The sequence below is a fragment of the Hibiscus syriacus genome, unplaced genomic scaffold, assembly GCF_006381635.1.
Source record: "Hibiscus syriacus cultivar Baekdansim isolate YM2019G1 unplaced genomic scaffold, ASM638163v2 tig00110770_pilon, whole genome shotgun sequence".
NCBI classification, from domain to species: domain Eukaryota; kingdom Viridiplantae; phylum Streptophyta; class Magnoliopsida; order Malvales; family Malvaceae; genus Hibiscus; species Hibiscus syriacus.
Window position 1 is genome coordinate 19,537 of NW_024062854.1, and position 22,194 is coordinate 41,730.

At 34.6% G+C, this 22,194-nt stretch overlaps 2 protein-coding genes and 1 pseudogene across 5 annotated transcripts; 1 reads left to right on the forward strand and 2 right to left on the reverse strand.

The window, feature by feature from the left end:
- Nucleotides 1–4,304: 4,304 nt before the first annotated feature.
- Nucleotides 4,305–13,360, reverse strand: LOC120139731 (15-cis-phytoene desaturase, chloroplastic/chromoplastic). Of its 4 annotated transcripts, none has more exons than XM_039154873.1 (15): nt 13,250–13,360; nt 12,820–13,022; nt 12,594–12,726; nt 11,633–11,721; nt 11,000–11,057; nt 10,582–10,737; nt 8,646–8,794; nt 7,763–7,882; nt 7,180–7,393; nt 6,997–7,099; nt 6,524–6,571; nt 5,974–6,019; nt 5,407–5,594; nt 4,726–4,888; nt 4,305–4,539 (listed from the first exon to the last, which is right to left on the reverse strand). In XM_039154873.1, the coding sequence occupies exons 1-15, from the start codon at nt 13,341–13,343 to the stop codon at nt 4,480–4,482; spliced, it is 1,824 nt and encodes a 607-aa protein (XP_039010804.1). In that variant the 5' UTR covers nt 13,344–13,360; the 3' UTR covers nt 4,305–4,479. The 4 variants fall into 4 exon arrangements, with proteins under 4 accessions (XP_039010804.1, XP_039010806.1, XP_039010807.1 ...); XM_039154875.1 differs by having other exon boundaries at nt 12,820–13,031; nt 13,254–13,352; XM_039154876.1 differs by having other exon boundaries at nt 13,254–13,274.
- An 892-nt stretch (nt 13,361–14,252) lies between these two features.
- Nucleotides 14,253–18,313, forward strand: LOC120139703 (annotated as a pseudogene).
- Nucleotides 18,314–20,212: 1,899 nt separating this feature from the next.
- Nucleotides 20,213–21,978, reverse strand: LOC120139732 (cannabidiolic acid synthase-like). Its single transcript, XM_039154877.1, has one exon. It carries the CDS (start codon nt 21,954–21,956, stop codon nt 20,340–20,342), a length of 1,617 nt encoding a protein of 538 aa, XP_039010808.1. The 5' UTR covers nt 21,957–21,978; the 3' UTR covers nt 20,213–20,339.
- Between the last annotated feature and the right edge of the window lie 216 nt (nt 21,979–22,194).

Here is a 22,194-nt window from a genome sequence, read left to right on the forward strand (position 1 = left end):
GAAGAAGCAAAAGATATCTCAGGTTTGTATGAAGCAGAATAGAGCTAACAAAACTCTAAGGGTAAATTACAAGTTTAGTGCTCACTTTTATTTATTTTTAAAAATATCAAATTAAAATCTAAACTGAAGTTTGGATTTTACTAATAGTTTTGTATATACGTTATAATTCAGATACATGTGTTATGGTTGAAATTTTACATACTCGGTATTTATATGATTTTAGGCATTATTTTATATAATACAAACTTTATTCACTGTATTATAAATATTTTATAAGTAGATTTTTGTATTTGAAGATGTATAAATTTCTTGATTTTTTTAAAGATATGATATGTAACTAACTAAATTTAGCTATAATGTATAGGCGATGTAGAAGGTTAGATGAGGTGACAATGAATCTAGTTATGAAATTTTATTTCAAAAGTTGGGTGACTAACACCATTACCAAACATCTTGAAATTTACTATGATAATTTCACAACAGTAATTCTCTCAAAGAATGATAGATATTCGAAAATACAACATACGTAATTAAAATATTTTACCGTCAAAAAGGAAATTCAGAGACATAAAGTGCCCATATAACAGATCTTATAATTAGAATTGCATATATATCAAACTAAAGTTTATAGCCAAATACATCTAAAGAACGTATACTATACATATACATTCTTACATATTACATTTATCCTCTCAAAAATTTTAAATTATTATATATTTTAATTTTTTATATTTTATAAATCTATTTTATCTTCTAAAAATTTTATAAATTCGTTATCTCCTAAAGTTTTAAAAATTCATCCTTTAATATAAAATCTTTCTCCGTCCTTGAATTAGTGTGAATGCATTCTTACTAAGTTACTATTGCAATTATTTAAACGGTAAATTATTAACCACATATCAGCAAATGATTTAACATTTATAAAAAGATATTTATTTTGCGTTACGGTTTGAATTAAATAGTGTTGACAATAATTTAAATATAAGTTGATATGTATTAAGTGATGTAATAAATTTATCTCATCTATCATAAGAAATTTTAGATTTTTATTGTTATAATATAGTTTTGTCTCGATCGAATTCAATATTAGATTCAATATAATGTTTAATTCCAACTTTTTATATTGTATCCAATTTTAATAATTAATTAAAGTTATGGCTGGTTTCATAACGGAGAATCGAGTCCCACTGAAGGCAATTCATAACGGAGGTATTCTACGGAACTGCTCTCAACCTGGCGTTGGGAGTAGCCTACTACCCTACCTCCCCCTTACCACATTACATATGGAATAGGGTCAGCTAATTATTATAGATGGTTTCAATTTGTCTAAAGAGAACACAACAATATATGACAGCCACACACTCCTGCGACCTATTGTCAAGCCCTCCACTCTAAAAAGAGAAGAGAGCGGTTTGTAATGGTAATAAAATATATTAATTTCCTATCGGAAATGAACTTAATATTTGTATTTTGAGACATTCGTATAAGACATGAGTCAAAAAGACATTTGGTAATAAAATATATTAATTTCCTATCGAAAAGGAACTTAATATTTGTATTTTGAGACATTCGTATAAGACACGAGTCAAAATAACATTCTCGTAAAATGGTCGCAAGTCTCAACAAATTTGGCATCCAACAAGGAGATGTCGTAATGCTTTTGCTTCAGAACTATTTCGAATTCATCTTTGCTTTCCTCGGTGCATCTTCCGTAGAGCAACCGTCAATCCCTTTTACAGCCGGTGGAGATTGCGAAACAGGTGACGAAGTCGAAATCTAAGCTGCTTATAACTCAAGCAGTTACACAGAGAAAGTGGAGAATTTTGCTAAAGCGAGTTATCGATAGAATGCCACCGAAGTTGTCTGCAGTTTGGTCAAATAGATGAGGATGAAATCCGAGCTGTTAAGAACAATCCCGACGATGTAGTGGCCCTTACCTTCTCATCGGGAACTACAGGGTTACCAAAGGGGTGATGCTGATTCATAAAGGTCTCATGACCCAACATTTTATTTCCAATGAGAGAGATGATTCTCCGTTGTTTTTCTCCCAGGGTTTTAATGGCATTTTGTTTATAAAAAAAATGCGTAAGCTACACTCTGAACTATGCTGGGATGTTGCCGTGGTCCTTGAAATGGTTCACAACAAAAGAGAGTGGATTTGGAACACGATTTGGATAAGTGCTTAAACCCGAAGAAAACCGCCACTTGACAGTTTCCATGGACATTGAACAAGATATGCTTAGTCGTTGCCAAGATATTTAACTGGTCACTGCAAAAATAGATAGAGAATTAAAATTGTATTGACGGATGTTTAAATCCAGAGAAATTACATTCTTTAAATATCTATATTCAAGCCGATGTATGCTTGGCTGTTGCTATGGCCATAAAACGACCTGATTGTAAAAACAAGATTATATTGGAAACAATATGAATGAACTAGAATAAAATGAATCCGTTCTTGGTAGCCAAAGTGTACACTTTAGTACAAAAACCCATCAACTCCATCCAGGAAAGCTTTTGCAGACTCAAATGGCAAATTAAGGTTTTAGGTAGGCTGTAAATGAACTGAACGTTCAGTGAACCGTACAGCGGAAGTTCGTTTATGTGCGTTTATTTATTAAATGAACGAACATGAACAAGATTTTGTGTTCGTTTAATTAAATGAACGAACATGAACATAGGTCGCGTTCGTTCATTTACGTTCGTGAACGTTCGGTTATGTTCGTTTATGTTCATTCATTTATGTTTAACCCAATCTTCTTAAATCAATTTTGGTGACCAATTGTAAGTATCTTAAAAATATTAATTAATCTGATATTCTGATGACCAACTCCATAATTAACCCAATTTTATTTGGAAAACCCAACAATATTAACATGGTTTAGTTCTTTTTGAACGATCCATAAGCTGCACCCAACACCGTCAACATCCACTGCGCCGAAACCCTATGTGACTGCGCCACCAGCTGATTATCCGATGAGCAAAGAGGAGTCCTAGAAACTGGTGCTTTCAAAACCAAGTCCAAAGGTGATGGATTCCGAAAGGGATGTTAAGTATTAAGCACCGTTTCTTCTACTCAAATAATCTTCTTTTCTTTCATATATAATGGAGTATTCAAATTTATAAGTAAATAGTGATCAACCAGCAACTCAAGTCAGTTTACTTTGAACTTAAGAACCCAATAATGGTGAGATCTTATTCCATAGGTTAAGAAGTTCTTTAACGCATTTCATCAAACAAAATTTGTGCGCCATCCGGATATGTAAGTTTAGCCAGTCGAGAAAGAATGGTTTTTGATGTATGAGTTGGTGTGAACAATAAACCAACCTACTTCTCTCATCTCCCAATTTTCAACTTCTACATAGCACGAAGCTAAGGACATGTTTGTTTGATCCCCAAGAGTTAAGGTCAACAATCACATGAAACACAATCTGTGTTCATCTCGACTGTTGTTGAAGGAGAAAGGAAGAAAGAAAGTAGAGGAACATTATGCAATCCCACATCAGTAGCAAACAAGCAGCTCGGGGTTGGTAACTTATATAAAAGAAGATGGGGGAGAATAGGTTTAAGCATCTTTGCGCTTGGGGCAATGTCGAGCTTGAATCGAGCTTCAATTGAGCTCGAGTCTCGAGTTTTAATCGAGCTCTTAAATTTTTTTTGAGTTCGAGCCTTTTCGAGTTCGAGTTTCAATTTTATATTTCGAGTTCGAGTCGAGCTTGATAATTTTAAGCTCGCGAGTTTTCGAGTCGAGTAAAGCTGACTTTGAAAGTTTTCGAGTTCGAGTCGAGCTTAGCAATACTCGAGCTCGACTCAGCTCGTTTACATCCCTAGGTAGGGTCTCCAACGTTTATGTTCGTGTTCATTTATATTTGTGTTCGTTTATGTTCTTGCTCGTTTATGTTGGTTTATTTATTAAATAAACCAACATGAACAAGTTATATTCCTTAATAAACGAACATGAACAAAAAAAAATTTGTTCGTTTATGTTCGTGTTCGTTTATTTATTAAATGAACGAACATAAACATACCTTCGTTCGTGAGCATTCGGTTCGTTTATAGGCCTAGTTTTAGGAATTTTGAGGTCTTTAAAGAGGGGAGTGGATGCCAGTCATTGTGGAGGTTGTCTTGCATGACAAAAATAGTGCCAGGTCAACAGGTTAATTTGCCACATTAGCATTCCAACACCTCCAGTAATGGCTATTAACGTCTAGTGACCGATTTGTTATAAATCGATAACGTTAACAATCAAATCTTTAGTTTCCGAACATCAATGGGAAAAAGAGAAAAATTGAACATCATATATATTCCATGGAAAGAGTTTTATACCCAATTTTGATGCAGTCTTTGCACAAGTAACAGATTTATATGGGGTACACAGTACATAAAATTGGAAAAGGCCACCAACCTATAGCCCTTAAACAATTGATTTGCAAAAGATCCTCTGTAACACGTAAATTATTTACTTCAATCTAACGAACATCAGTGAATGCTTGCTTCGGTCAACTTTCTTTGTCCCAGGGTTTGAAGCAACTCATAATCCTGCATAATTCAATACACTAGAGTGTTGATACAAAACACAACCGATAATATCCATTTTCGTCGTCATATAGTAACTTGTAACGGTACATGGCAACAAGTAGGGCATCTAAGACGTTAGTAATTTGCAGAGAAAAGTAGTGAAACTTATACCAGTGATAGTTTAGAACAAAGGAATGCAAAATGTACCTGTACAATAGACTGTGCACAAAACTTCCCTGAGAGGACAGCTCCTTCCATGGAAGCTAAATACTTTTGCTTTGTGTAATCACCTGCTAGATAGAACCCCTGTATCGGAGATCTTTGCACGGGACGGCAGGGTTCACAATTTGGAACAGTTTTATATACTGATCTGAAATGATAATTAGCTCCAAGTTTCAGCAAGGAATCTATTGACCGTGGTACAAACATATATTGACATAAAAGCTGCAATCCATTTCCACATATAGATGCATTCATGCTTGTATGTACAACATAATTTGATATAGGAGCTGCAATCCATTTCCACATATAGATGCATTCATGCATGTATGTACAAAGATAAGTTGATATAAGAGCTGCAATCCATTTAAAATGGGTCCACTGTTACACATATAGATGCATTCATGCATGTAATGGCACTGTTTGAGATTGTCTGAAAGTTTGTTCAAGATAGCATCCATGAAACATTTCGAAATAAATATTTATATTGCATGTTTCTAGCACAATTATACTCATTGATGCATCACTAGTCTATATGAATATATGGGAAAGCCAACTCAACCGTATACTTCTCATCCATGACATACCACTTCAAGGAATGACAAGAATTTTGATTTTGAAGCAATAAAAAACATTAAAAGAGATTCTAGAGAATGCATTCAGTCTAACCTTGGTGTTTTAACGATATGGTACTTTACAACTTTTGCTTTACTCTGATCTGCAGATATTTCATCAGGGAAGAGCTTTGCAAGCTCCTTCATTGTAGCATCAATAATTTCCGAATCACTTTGTGCAATCCATTCTTCTGCCGGGGCAAAAACTAACTCTAACATGGATTGGTTCGGATTGTAATATTCCTGCATACACAATAAACCATTAATTACTGATCACAAGCGCACCTAAGACAAGAAGCTAATACAGTTACTCTTTCATGGAAGCTTGAATCAAAATAATGTTTATTTCCGAATGTTCTTTGGATCTGAAAGTTACCAATGAAACTTATCATGATACATTTCCGGCTGATCACATTATTTTTTTCTTCTTACTAGTAGATAAATTAAGATTTTAACAAGCTATAATTTTATTATCCACATGAATCATATAAACACTGAACAATTCTCGGAAGATTGTAAATATTGTCACCGATATCTGATAGGCAGGAAAATATAGTCAACACGGTAGTTTAAAGAGCATAACTTCAATGGCAATAAAAAGAAAGTTTAGGGAGTTCTTTACCTTACACGTTACAGACATGTCAGCATAAACACTTAGAAGCGAACTTCTGCAAGCAAAAAAGAAAGAAGTTGATAAGAGAGGTAAGTATACTAATGAAATTCACTTTATTTAAGGAAAATGAAAAGTGCAAAAGACACTATTGCAAAAAATTCGATACAAAAGATGTGAGAATGGAGGATACTATAGCCACCCTCCTTACACCCTAGAACTGCTCCTAGGATTACTTCAAGTTTTATGAATATGGAAAAATTATAATGAGATACTTAATAGTATTAAACAATAAAAATATGAAACTGATTTGCTTGGTTACCAAAGGCACAGGCATTAGACTTGTAATAATATTCCTACTCTACCGTTTCCACATTCTTATAAGCAAATAATTTTCTCCTCCAAATGTATTCTACTTCCATTTTGACTTAAATATCATAGTTCATAGACAATTACTAAACATTCATAAAGCTAGAAAGTGACAAGCAGATAACAAACAAGAAAGCTGTTTATACAGCAAAGAGCAGGAAAAAGAAAGTGCTAATAGATGAAGTAGGATGACCTGCTGAACAGTAGATGATCATAGGTGTTCTTCAATTTCCTATCAAACCTGCAAATTGAAATCATCTACATCACATCACCAGGACTCTCCTATTAACTTTTGGTGGAATATATATATAGTGCAGACTAGAAACCCAAAAAGAAAGGAGTATCATGATATTGTAGAAAATAAAGCATCTGCTTATAGGGAATAGCGTGCGAGCATGTATCATTTAATTTATATCATCAGTGGAGTGCAGTGGTTAATAAGACAATGGCAACAAAAATGCTTGTGTGCAAGAATTCTGAACAAAAACAATGCTCCATCCTGAATGAAAATCAGAGAAGGGTGTTGGAGACAATTCAAACCTAACAGATCAGAACAACTGCAATAAATCCTCCATTTTTCTAAAGTGCAATGATTTAGAAAAAGGCAGGGGAAATGATACAGAACAACTGCAATATCAATAAGTTTTCCAAACAAACATTACTAACCAGATGTGAACGTTGATAACTGGAACTCCAACTAATTTATCTAATTTCTTGAAGTATGAAATTTCTCTCCAGTCTTCAGGCAAAAGTAACTTGAAGATATCAACTGAAAAGTTCACATCCATCAGCTATTATTAAAGAATATGGTAACCATTTAGGCTAAAATGTTCGAAAGGAAATATATACCTGGAGTTGCAACTACATAAGCATCTCCTTCAATTATATTGCCATTATTTAGAAGAAAACTTTTCACAGTTCCATCAGCATTGAGCTCTATTTTCTTTAACCGTGAGTTAAGCCGAACTTCACCACCCAGTGATTCAATATGATTGACGATTGGCATGCAAAGCCTCTCCGGAGGGTTGCCATCCAAGAAAGCCATCTTTGATCCATGCTTTTCCTGTTGATGAATTTTCATAATGCTTACAAAGATATTGTAATGTAATATAACTTGTTTTCCTTCAATGTATATAAATGAATGAACACAACTATCCGACAGATATATATAATGCAAAATATAAGCATCACTGCCTTGAGATGCTTCGAGGCTCTATTATATCAGAGTTTCAAGAGAACATGTGATCTCAAATTGACTGGAAAATATCCAGAGCGCCAAAACTAAATTGAGTTGCCCAAGTTTTCTGTTGCAAATCAAGTAGCCTCTGTTTAACTTCAACAGTGGGTCATTTAATGATTTTGTTGCTCAAGTTGTATCCAACAAAATCAAATTACAAATATAAAGCCATTGGGGCAAACAAGGGAACCATACCTGAAGAAATCGATTCAAAGCAATCAGAATACACTGCATTGAAAGTTCGTCAGGGTTAATGAAGTTCAGAGCCTTTGACATGGCAATAAACACCTCTTCAGTGACACGATCAGGTACACCCTGCAAAGAAAAAACAATGAAGCCATTTTTTATCTTTAATCTTTTAACAAGTTTTTGCTAATAATGCAATTCATACCACATTCTTGACAATGAGACATTGGTGCTATTTAAAAGTACACTGAGGATAATGCATACATTAACTGGTACACTTTGCATCACTTAACAAAAGTTCCGTCTAATACAAGATAACTCTCACATGAAAACTTGGTTTCTAAAATTTTCTTTTGCAATACAATTCCAGAAATTCACCCCTCCCCCTTCCTCTTCTTTTTTTCATTTCCAAGAAGCCTTCCGCAATACTTTTCTCCCATCTAGAAGTTTTTCCATATGATGTTTCATGTTGTACTCAATAAAAATGAAGTATCGACACTAAACTCAGTGGACAGACATGCAGACATATAATATTATGAATATAGCAAAAAAACAATGAGACACATCAGGGGCTCTGAGTAACTTCAAACAAATCGAGATGTAAAGATTGTTATTCTATCATGTGCTCTTATGCACCTATCAAGAAAATAAAGCATCACGTAATTGGAACAGGCTTAAAATTCTGTAACACATAAGTGCACTCAACAACAGGACAACAAATTAATTGTCATTATATGAACAAACTTCAAGCTAACAATGCTCTTTTAGGAAGAAGTTTTTCACCACTATGAACTAAGTTCACTCAGAAACAAGCCGAACTTACAGCCATACCATTTTCGTATGTGCTATTAGCCTCAGAAGGAGAATTTTACCAAAAAATCAAACTGCATACCTGCTTTCTCATCCACTCTTTAACAGATAAACCATCTTGGGCCTCAACATAAGGTTGTCCACCAAGCATTGCAGGTAGAAGTCCTATTGCAAATTTCACTTTCTCTGGCCAAGTCAGCATTTCATTGTTCTTCAAAATGGCCCATATCCCTGTCAGTTCATACGATAAGAAAAATAAGCAAAGTAGATGCAAACTGTAAATTTTTACATTTTTAGGTGGTAGTCCTAGAACTCAGTGTCTATAAAAAAATTCCACATTAATTTAATTGAAACAATCAAAATCAAAGCTTCCCAATCACCCTCGATGGATCCAACATCAGCAACATCCTACCAGAGGAACATAATTAGCCCTGACAAGATAAAGCTTTCTACATACATGCACCAGACAAAAATAGATAAGCAATAATACTTGTTAAATGTTGTTCCTAGATCAAAATATTACAGAAAGAAAACCCAAGAAAACAATATATAAAAAGAATTGAAACAGGGAATACAAAAACATAGAGAAATAAGGTATAAAGAAGTCTTATAAATTTCACAGCTCCATACAATAAGAAGAAAATCCACCACTGAAAGATCAAGAAATTGCAAGTGGTCATTCTCCCAAAAATCTCTATTATGTGCTTTTCTCACTCAAACGTTCATTGGCGGACTTAGAAATATATTCCTATAACCTGTCATAAACAGCAACAGCAGCAACACCGGACGCAAAGGCAAAAAAATGATGCAATTGCCTCAGTATCAACAACAACTCCATGCTCAGCATAGTGGTTTGATGGCACACCAAGGAATTTTCTCTTTTGCAACTCTTGCTGCAAAAAAATCTTAGACCATGGATTCTGGAGCCTCGGACCATATGACAAGAAATATTAGTGATTTTCAAAGCTTCAGTCCAGTCCACAACCTAGTCATTCAACTGTCAGAACAGCATATGGCACTCTCTTCAAAGTGGAAGGTATTGGAAACATTAAATTATCAAAGGACCTCACTCTCCCATCTGTTCTTTATGTCCCTAAATTAGCTTACAATCTCATTTCTGTTAGTAAGCTTTGTGGTGAATTAAACTCTGTTACTAAATATAATTTCAATCTTTGTGAATTTCAGGCACTGGACTCTACTTTCTCTTTTCCATACCCACTTTCTACAATATCTTATTCGGTTACATTCTACACTAAATATGTTCAAACATAACCGGTGAGTTAATGCGTTGGACTGTCAAACCACACCTCATCTTTGTATCATTTTACGGAGGCTCAGAACTTCATAAAATGAGGAAGTCAACATTCTGCCACAAGCAAGTATCAAACAGAAATCCAAATTGTAGTTCAAAAAAATGGCACAAATTACAAGTTCAATATTTCACGCAATCAGAACACTAATTGACAATTTCCGACTTAAAATCAATTAGCAATAAATGGAAAGAGATGTCTTGAATATCAGGTTGGTCATAAGAAACTCCAAACTAATCACTCTGCATTTACTAGGACCCAATGAGGATGACAATGGTTCAGTCATATGTTCTCTACTAAGGGGAAAAAAGGTGAGCAAATTGGGAGGATGGAAGCCTGGAATGATATAATATTTGTTGGAAATGTAATGTCCAATATGTCAATTCTGAAAAATATATTACAAAGAATAGATGTAAAGAATTTTAATTGGTCCTTCACAATAAATACAAATAAATGGTAGGAATAAACGTCAAGTACATTGACCAACCTATAAGATAAGAGTAGCGACAAGAGCAAGTAAACTTTGTCCATATCATTAATTAATCATTTCAAAGAAGGGCACATCTAACCATTAAGTGAAAATAGGTAAAGTTGAGTGCTATTTCGTTTAAAACTTTCTTGTCACACTGTTTGTAAAAGCAAAAACAAGTTGTCATAGATTTATGCAAATATATACATATTTAGTTTCCATGAATTTGAGTTGTTTACCATTTAAGGGTGCAGGTAGAACTTCTGGAAAATCAAATCGACTGAACTCTCCAGGTTTATTTGGCATTGCAAATATCATAGAATGCTCCTTCCATTGCAGCCGATCATTGATGCCAAGTTCTCCAAACAAGTTTTGCACATTCGGGTACGCCCCGACTTGCCAAAAAGAAAAGAAAAAATAAGAAAGTTGTTGCAAGGTAATGGTTTGGTTTTGGTACATTAAAATAGTCAGGAGATGGAAAAGAAAATAGGTTGACAATATTGTCCAAAATCTACAAAAGCCTATGTATTTACAACTTTCAAGTCTAAAAAGAATGATAAAAACAAATAAATGAATTTACAAGGCTACAACCTTCAAAACTGTAAAGAGGAAGACCATATGGAAGCCTGAGAAAACAAAAGATGTATCTATACTTACAGAATATATGTAGGCCTGTCTCATACCAATCTCCATCATCATCTTTCCATGCAGCCACCTGTTAAAAAAATAAAAAATAAAAACAAAGTCTTATCTTTGGAATGACAGGAAAAAGGTAAAAAGAAACTCAGCATAAAAGCATATCCTGAAGTGATCATTCAATCATCTAAAGCTCTAGCAGAAATCACTTTCAGAGAACCCACTGGCTACACAGGTAAGCATGTCAAGGTAAACACTAAAACCTAAAATGTTTTACTAGTAGGAATATGAATATATTTTAATTGGTAGAAGATCAATTATTTACTTCAAACCTTTTTCCTTCTTGTCTTGGCAAGTGATTGGAGGCTAGAGAAAAGCAAATACAAGACTTTACGTAAAGAAACTCAAGTTAGTCATTAGAGCAGTTTGATTTCTCATGGAAAACACTATTTATTTAATGTTGGATGCCATAATTTAGAAAATAACTAAAGCTTCCTTTGAACAAATCTTGCTGTTAAATTGTGTTTCCCTCATCAAAGATGAACTCAAAATAAAGTCCCCATGTTATGAACAAGGAGATTTCAGAAATGAGAAGTAAGATGATCCAATAATATCAATAGGGATAAAGAACAATAAAACAGACTAGTGCAAAACCTTTCCGCCAAGAACATCTCTTGCTTCCAATAATATTGGTTTATGACCTGCATCCGCTAGATACTTTGCCGTTGACAAACCAGCCAAACCTGTAAAAATACAAAAGCGACAAGTCTAGTCGATTAGATAAAACAAACTCCAGTAATGGATCATAAGTAAAACCCTGCAGTGACCTTATGTAGCATTCACAAGACTAATTCTCAGAAAGAAATGCATGGAAAAGGCATGCAGAAAATACAAAAGGAACAAAAATTTTAGGCCATTCACAAAAAATCAAGGAATTCAAAAGGGCTATATTTACAGTCTAATAATAACTTCTAAGCATCTAGATTCTCACTTATCTCTCAAACAAAAGCTTATTCATACTAGAAAAATGGGTAAAAAGGAAACAAAACATTTATATTGATAGCAGGAATTTAAATAGCGGTCCACTGTTGGCATAGTGGCCGTTATATATCGGTAAAGGTGCCGTCCAAAACCATTATTTCACAACCGCGATACCCGCTATTGCGGCAATCACGATAAACGCAACAAAAAACGTGACCGCTACCACAGTTTAAATCCATTATTGATAGACTCCTGACTCTTATGAAAGAAAAATGCCAAATTGTTAATTCAACTCGCAAGCAAACCATCTAATTTTAGCGAAGTACAGAGCCCTGAGTTGAAATGCATACCATCTAAAAAAACAGACACGGTCACATTATTGAGCACAAAGTCAATCCGGTGACAGAGAATGAGATTCTCAACTGGAAAATATTCATAATTTTATCTAAAAAAACAAGGCAGAATCAAGTCTAGGAAAAATTCAGATCATTAGCATGAAAAGAAGAAAAAAACAATTTCTTAGGAATTTAGCAACGACAAAGGCACAGTGAAGCCACAAAAAGAAAAAAAAGGAAAAAATGGATTTCCCAAAAGATGAGGAGAACATATATAAGAATTAAGAGAAAAATGATACCTGCACCCGCAACTATGACTTTCAATGGCTTAGTTGGACGAGGAGCAGAACGTAAATAAGCGGATAGAGAGGCAGCCTCCAGAAAATTAACAGTATTCTCAAGCTCTGGCCTTGGATAATCTATGCAAACTACCTGACTCATAATATTAAAAAAAAAAGTAAAAACTATTGATTCAACTATTACTAAAGGATAAGGCTGTCCAAACTTTCATCAAAACCAACGAACCTGCAAAGGACAAGCACCCTTACATGACCTCTTTTTTAATGGAATTCTCAAGGTGTTTCCCATGGATTCACCACTTCTAAAAGCTAAGACTCTTCCCATGCTTATCTTGTTGCTTTTGAAGTTTAAGTTTAAGGCAGAAACACTCCCACAGAGACTCATTTTCTTCAAAATCGAAATCCCAGAGCTCAGATGACCCAATTCAACTGCAGATGTTGCAAATAAGCAAAAACAAGAAACGGGTAATTGTCGTTATTCAACATAAAGTTTTTTTTTTGCTTTAACAAAGCCAACAAGAAAACTACTTGTATCGAAAAGAGGATAAGAGGAAGTTGCAGAAGCTAATTGAACACGAACAAAGAGAAGGAACAGATTTACAGTCGAACAAAAAGAAAAGAATTGAGTTACACAAAAAATGAGTAAAAAACTGAACTTGCCTTCAGATTAAGAATGGAAAGTGGGTTGGGCAGATCCAGAGGAAGTGGTGGAGATAACAAGTTGAGTGTTGTATTTTTAATGCACGTCATTTCGGCCGAACCGAAATACAGGGGAAAATGATATAAAATCCCGAAGAAAAAAATTGACTTTGGGTTGGTTGCTAATGTTTTGGGTTGCTGCCTATCACTAGAATATTCTTAGTTATATTGTTACTTTTTTAATTAATCACTTATATTAGATCTATTGACTTATTAATTAATATCGGGTATTATAGAGGTGAGGTCGACTCTCCCAACTCAATTTACTACATTCACAAACGTCAGAATTTAAACCACTGACCTTGTTTAAGGAACCTAGTGCATAATCTTACTAGAACAACTGATTGTTAGTTATTTTTTTACTAAATATAATAATTACTTTTAAAAATTCAGGTTACTAACTAAATAAAATAATTGGATAAGTACATAAATATTTCCCAACTATAATACGTTATTTTGTTAAATTTTCTAACCATCTTTTTGAAATTATTTTATATTAGTTTTATTGATATACCACGAATACAAAACAAAATACAATACATGAATCTTGTTAAAAAAAATCCTATACCTAAAAAGAGAAATTCAATCTTGTTAAAAAAATACAATACATGAATCTTGTTAAAAAAAATTTACTGCATTTTATGTTTGATTAGCATTGGATGTTGATGCATTTACTCTTGCATTTGGTTAAAAAGAGATTCAATCTTGTAAAGATTATTCCTGTTTGTTTAAGTGCCTTAATTCAGTCTCCAAAAACTTTCATGTTACCTTTATAGTTTCATGTAGCTCAGTGTCATAATGTTAACTATTTCTTTGTGCAAGATGTGTTTCTTTCTTAAGCACCTTGAAGTTTTAGAAATACCTTGTTATCAACTTTTAATTATGAAAATGGAGATTAACCAAACACTCTGAATTTGAGGATCTTCCTTTTCAATTTGTACTAACAGTCTTGGTTTATATGATTTGTATGACTTTTTCAGATGATATCGAAATACTTGTTAGAACCTGTTCGTTCCCATAAAGATCTTGATAAGGATGCTGCACCATATTTCAAGAAAGCTGTCAAATTTTATGATAGTCTTGCAAAGCAGCTGGTCAACCAAGGTCATGTGCTAGATCTTTTTGCGTCTGCACTTGATCAGGTGTGTCTTGGCCACCTTTTATGTCCTCTTAATTATATTTAACTCTTTATTTTTTATTAAATTAGCTCTATGCTAGATCTAGTCGATTTACTTCAATATGCTTAAGTCATATTATCATATCCATAATGTGTTAATATTTCTGGTCTGCCTTCTATCAGGTCCATGCATTGAATAAACACATCGAAGAACCTACTTAAGCTAGTACAATATTAACACCTTGATTTTAATTGGAGATTTGAACAACAAAAAATTCAGTTTTTATTTCTGAAACTCTCTTGCTCTCTCATTTGAAATTTACTCGTTAAATTTCAGTGCATCAAACATATGTTGTAGTGGAAATGAGGACAGTAAGGCCTATTTTCTGCCATGCTTCTATCTATGGTGGTTTGTAATGTAAATGTTTTATGCTAATAGTTATTCTGTTTAATAGGGGCGCAATCGATTTATTTTATATGAATGCTAATAACTTCTCACATGTTAAATTATCTTCATAATGTAGTGTGTTTTCATGTATTCACAGGTTGGGATTGCTGAAATGAAAGTTGCAGTTGAAAGAACAGGTGGCCTTGTTGTTCTAGCTGAAAGTTTTGGTCATTCTGTATTTAAAGACTCTTTCAAGCGTGTATTTGAGGATGGAGAACAGTCTCTTGGCCTCTGTTCTACATTTTAAGCATACTTTTCCTTTTCTCTAATCAATGGTGTTGATAAATTTACATTTATCAGTTAAAACTTATAGCAAAGCTTCTTGACATCTTTCTTCCATATAGTAGCGTCCCATCTTGATCAATTTACATTTATGTACAAATTGTCCATCTTTATTTGTTGGAGTTCTATAAATGCCAACCAACATTTCACCTATGATTTAGTTGTAATACCATTGTTGATTTTTTCCTATTTCCTGATTTCAGATTTAATGCTTTCTACCGCAAATGAACTCTCTCCTTAAAATGGGTGCCCTTGAAATTAATTTATTACGTCCCGCTTTAGCTTCATTTTTTTTGTATCCATGTTCATTATCTTTACTAATGATTGGTTATGTTATGGTTTGGAGCATTCAGAATTATCAACTACTTTAGCTACATTATAAATCTCACGCTCATTATGTTCCTTTTCCCCCTTCTAGTGGCATGATAGAAATCAACTGTTCAAAGGACATCAAAATTCAGGGGGTGATTGAACCTTGAACATCTTTGGAGAAGGTTGGATACAGTGGACTGCATTTATTTGTATATTTGTGGTTTTGAGCTGATTACGATAACTGTTGCAGAAAGGACCTAATGTTGCTGACACTGTCATTGGTGAAGGGAACACTACTGCATGGAAAATGTGTGGCCTCAACAAGAGTACTTCCTTGAGGGTTTTATTTGATATCTCATCAACTGAGTGATCAAATGTTCCAGGAGCTTCAAATTCACAGTTCTATTTGCGGTTTCTCACAAGGTTTTCCGCATGAATTACTCAAAGGTGCTTCTTTATTATGCTTAAGATTAAATATGTTATGATTTGGTTTTCACTTTGTTTGTTAGGGATGTATTCTGATGTTCTTTATCTAATTGCAGCTATCAAGACCCCGAAGGTAAAACGATGCTTCGAGCTACAACTGTGACAAGACAATGGATAGACAGTACTGTAAGTTCAGAGGTTAGTTTATATTCTCTCATTTTTGTACTTTTGTTTTTTAAATTATCTAAATATTTTAGTTTATTGCTTTCAGTTCTTCCATTTCTACCCATTTTGTTTGTTGATTCTGTATCATTATTTGGATGCTACGCTTGTTGGAAATAATTAATGGTAACCATGAATAATATATCCTTTATAGGAATTAGTACAAGGTTTCAATCAAGAGACTGCAGCTGTTGTAATGGCTAGAATAACTTCCCTGAAAATAGAGACAGAGGTAAGTTCAAAATATTTTCTATTAAATTGTCTATCGTTATTGTAGTTTTTATTTGAACGTTTCCTCTGTCGTATTTGACGGGCACCTGCTACTTGGTTCATTGTGCTTTTGTTTATTGAATAATTTCCATTCTGGCTCTGTTTAGATATTATAGAATATGGATAAGAACTCTCTCTTTATGCCTTTGCCCTTGAGTTTAGTGGTTCTCTCTACTTGCTTTCCTTCTAGCCAGTCTCCCATGTAATTTTTAATCTATTAATTGTGAGGCTCGTTGCCACTACAATAAACTTTTATCTGTTGTTTCTAGTAACTTTGCATAATTTTCCCTTTTGTTTCATTTAGGAGGGGTTTGATGCTACACAGTGGTTAGATCGGAATCTTATTCAACTTTGTTCCAAATTTGGTGACTACCGGAAGGATGATCCTTCATCTTTCACATTAAACCCTTGTTTTTCTTTGTTTCCTCATTTTATGTTTAATCTTCGGCGGTCTCAATTTGTGCAGGTAACTATTTCTTTTCTTTCTGATTTGCTGCTTTTTCTATAATATCTAATTGACATACGCTCGAATATGTGTTTCTTTTCCTTTCTTGTGGCAGGTGTTTAACAACACTCCAGATGAAACGGCTTATTTTCGCATGTTATTAAACAGAGAAAATATTACAAATGCAGCTGTTATGATTCAACCATCATTAATATCATATTCATTCAACTCACTGCCCCAACCAGCAATATTGGATGTGGCTTCCATCTCAGCTGATCGAATTCTCTTGCTTGATTCGTATTTGAGTATTGTTGTTTTCCATGGTATGACAAGAGCACAGTGGCGCAACATGGGTTACCATAATCAGCCTGAACATCAGGTATGCTCCTTTTGTTCATACTACCTTGAATATAGAGCTTTAAAGATTTATTTATAAATATTGCATTCCATATGCCTGATTCTTGGGCCTTTTTTTTTTACTACATTAACATAGAAAGGAGAGGAGGCCACTAAGATAGTTCTATATTTAACTGGTTTAAAATGTCTGATTCTTCCTAGAGGCTGAGTTGTGAACTTTCATTATCATTCTTGTATTTTCTGCTGACTTTCTCCACCTTCATGTAGTGATTTATAACCTATTAGCTGGTTTTACCTTAAGATTTCTTCTATGTGACGTGCTATATTTTCCACTTCTGTTATTTTGGTAAATAATTGTCTTATAAGGTTTTTCTTGGGATCCAATATATCTAACGGTCATATTTCTTTATGAAATGTCCTTTAAGCTCCAAATTGCAATATTATATGCACAGTATGTAACATTGTTATCTAAAACTTATTTCTTTGTCCAGGCATTTGCACAGCTTTTGCAAGCACCCCAGACTGATGCTCAAGTGATTATTCGGGAACGCTTCCCTGTCCCTATATTAGTTGTATGTGATCAGCATGGATCCCAGGTCAGTTTATTTCATTAGGATTCATTTTCTTTTTAATTTTATTAGGATCACATCCCAGAACCAATGTCCGAATATATGTCAAACACAATACTTAATGAAAATGGAGAGTCAGAGAAACATAATTGTGGAGTTGCAATCTGGCCTTAACTTTTACAGGCTTGGTCTGCATTGAACCATGGTGAATTCCTCAAATTGAATCCTCTAAAAGAGAGGTTTCCTGATTGTGGCATCAGCACATAGGGTTCATAAATGAGCTTCTGCTCTTGGTCATCTAAACTAAAGTTTCTTATATTTTCTGTCGAATACCCCCCCTTTCCTCTCCATTGTCAGATACTCCCGAGGGCCAATTTGGTATTTTGCCTTGTTATCCAGTACTTGTAAACTGGTTTTTACGTTACTGGTTCGGTTTTCCTATTTTTGAATTTTGGTTTGCTTGTGCAGGCAAGATTTTTGTTGGCAAAGTTGAACCCATCAGCAACATACAGCAATTCCTCCGATATAGCTGCTGGGTCTGATGGCCACACACTATTGAAAGAATTAGGATAGTTCGTTTCATTTTTGAAGGGGTTAACGCCTTGAACAAATGAGGGATGCAATGAAGAGGTCTTAGAGGTAGGAGGATGGATCCCTTAAGGCGGGTCCAATTAGGAACAAGATATTGAGAGAGATTGTTTTGGGTTTGAAATGAATCAGGTGAGAGTTGACGTGCTTGTTTGTGTAGTGAATTTTGAGGTTATATATATATACTCATTTGGAGTTATCAGAGGGTGCCATTTTTTTTTTGAATAATCAGGATGATTACAATATAATATTTGTTCAGAATCTTTCTTAATTATTGACATCGCACATATTTTCTGCAGACATAGCTGCTCGAACCCAAAACTATTAGGGAGGACAACATTCTCTTTAACCACTAGATGGATTTAGTAAGGGTGTCATTTTGTTTTGCTTCATACTGCTCTAAGTTATGCGACTTAGCTTGAAATAAATTTATGGTGCTTTGATTTTTATGTTTCTCAACCCCCTCCACTCGGAATGGCCCAAAACAGATATCTTCCCTGGATTTTTTGTCGATCGAATTTGACGCATGACCTCGCTAGTGTGTAGCTGATGGCTAACTTCAGTAGGGCCCATGTTTGTTATGATTGTTATGAAAGTGGTTAAGCTGTTGTGCTAACCTACGCTATCCTACTTGCATTGTTTAGCTTAAATAGCCACCTAGTTTTCAGAGAATAATAATGCACTTCTTTTCATTGTTGAGTTCATCTTCTCTCGTATTTTTTAAACCTAGCTTCTGCTATGTTTAACAATCGGTTATGCTATCAACAGCTAAACCATATTTTTCCCAAAATGATAAATCAAGAGTTTTTCCTTTTCACAATTCATCAAAAAACGCATCAGATTGTTTTCGACATCATCCACTGATCGAAACTTTTGAGGCACAATCAAGACATTCACAGTCACTTGGGATTCTACTCGAACAATGGCTTGTTAACCGAATACGGGAAAGTTGTAGCGGTGTTGCAATGATCAAATGTTAAAACATGTTTCTTTCAGTATGGATTAGGGTTCAAACAAAATTTTTGTAATTGGAAGTTGTTTTAATTCCACGATAAAAATTTCAAATTTCATTGTATAGTTGAGCTCCAGTTTGATTAGCTCTAGTTTAAGGAGACCCAACTAAATAATTAAATGGATAAATTTCTTATTTCAACGATTTAATTAATATGTACTATCTTGTAATCAATCTAGTCATTAAAGGGTATTTTTCTCTCTTGAGATCTTAGGTTTGAGTAGCTGCATTTGTAGACATTAATAATGATTAAGGAAAATTATGAACAAATAGTACTTGTTAATAATTATAAACAATTATGAATTATCATTGATTATGACAGATGATTTGGTATATTGAATGAAAAGGTTTGACTAACTCGAACCTTCTTCCTCAATTTGTGTATATTTTGTTCATGTCTCAATTCCTAGTTAGAAGAGGGGAATGTGAATTTTACTCATAATGAATATTGAACCCATAATCTAAGAGATTAGGAGAATGTAAGTGTCCGATAACTTTTAACCACATGTTTTAAAGATTTGTTGACATGGTAGTGTTATTCTAAAATAATACAACTGAGATTAAAAAAATTATCACATATAAAATAATAAACACGAGACTTTCTTAATCTCAATTATGAAATTAAAATAAAACTTATCACGCTAATAACATACTAGTCTAGTGTAATGAGATATTAAATTTTTTAAACAATATCAATAATTCAAATCTTAGTATTTAAAAATTGAATAAATTGGATTGAGAGGATCGCCTCAGAATAGACCTTTATAAAATCTAATCTAAATTATCATTTATTAAATAATTAAACTTATCAAATTTTATTGAATGTCTAAATATTTGAAACTATTATTATTTTTTTGGTACAACTAAAATGAGGGAGGAAGATATAAGTGGGTTTAATCCCTACATGTGGCTGTGTTTGAAATTATTTTTCTATTGCAGTTCAAACACTTTCGCACGATTTAATCAACGTAAAAAAAATAAGAAAGAAGAAGAGACGTTTTACAGTTCCATCTTGGATGAAGAAGGTAAAACAGGGATGCTTTGTTCATGGTTGAAGAAATTTTGAGGATCAATCATGGTCTTCACTCGAGCCAACTTCTCAAAATTATCCATGAAATATTTGACACCCCAAACCTTTGCTTCTTCATAACTTGTTTGACCATTCTCATCGTTCATCCCAATGTCAACATCTCTGTAATTAATATAAGCCCGTCGTGGAGATTTCGAAACGAAAGGAGCCATGTAATCGTAAAGCCTTCGTGTCCAATTCACATACCATTCCGATCTGCCGTTATCTTCCACCGGCCACCCCACGCTGTATACGATCTTGTAAAGGATTCCACCTCTATGAGGATATGGAATTGCAGTCGATGGAATTTGATCCATTATGCCTCCATAAGCAATCAAACTTATGGTGGCTGAGTGTGCTTCTTCTTCCATAAGACTTTCCCAGACACCTTCGAATGCGGTTTCTGGAATCGGTTCGATCACGTAATCGGATTTCGATTTGAACGAAGGGCTCAAAAGAGGGTTTTGGTGAGTTCTGTCGAGCAAAATGTTTAAGGTGTCGTTTGGGAGTAGTCCCATGTAGAGAATGGATTGAAGCCAACTCATTTCGGTGCAGTCTTCTCTTGCCAATCCTAGCTCCGGGAATCTCTCTTGCATTATCGGAAGAAGCTCGTCGATGGTGCCGAGGAACGATGCGTGGAAGGAAGCCACGACCGTCTTCTTCTTCGTGGAGCCTTGATCGATATGGATGGGTGCAAAGGTGATTCCGGAGTAAAACTCGATTGGAAGCTTGTGAGCAATGGATTGCCATTGATGAACCACTTGTGTGGCATTTTGTTCCAAGATCCTATTCACGGTGTATAAAGTCACAATCTTAGGAAGCGGAACCAATTGTATTTTCCATGAAACAATGATCCCGAAGCTTCCTCCGCCGCCGCCTCGAATCGCCCAAAACAAATCTTCCCCCATCGATTTTCTGTCCAGAAGTCTCCCTTTAGCATCCACAAGTTGTGCATCGATTACGTTATCCGTCGCCAGACCGTATTTTCGGAACAATAGCCCGTATCCACCTCCGCTCATGTACCCTCCAATCCCAACAGTGGGGCATAAACCAGCTGGAAACGTAAGTGTATCGGCTTCTTCAACAAGTTTGTAATATAATTCTCCGAGAATCGCACCGGACTGAATCCATGCGACTTTGTTTTCGACATCGATATCGATAGATCGGAGATTGACCATATCAACAAGGACGAACGGAACTCGAGAAACAAACGAGGAACCTTCGAAATCATGGCCTCCGCTTCGAGTTCTAATTTGGAGTCCGTGTTTTCTGGAACAATGGATTGTTGATTGAATATGGGAAACTGTGGATGGTGTCACGATGACCAAAGGTTTCGGAGTTGTCGGTGTAGCGAATCGAAAGTTTCGAATTGTGGAATCCAAAACAGATGAATATGAAGAGTTATTTGGTGTATGAATAACGATGGAGGATGAATCTTGGGGATGAAGAGATGAAAAGCAATGGACGAATTTCTCATTAGCATCAGCTAAAACAATGGCTGACGACAATGAAAATATCACAGCAAAAATGAAGTGGAAAGACTTCATATTTGGAACTGTTTTGGTATGATGCTATGATTCTGAACCCAGTTCGTCCATTTATAGGGTTAGATTCCATGCTCTGTACATGACGAGAAATTGAAGTGTTGCTTTGAATTCAAAGTATCAATTGCATGGTCAGTGCAATTTAACTGACTTTCGTATGACTACGCCATTTATTTCCTTCATAAAATTATTTTTTTATTAGCCATTAGTATTTGATCTTTTGATTCACTAATTTAGATTG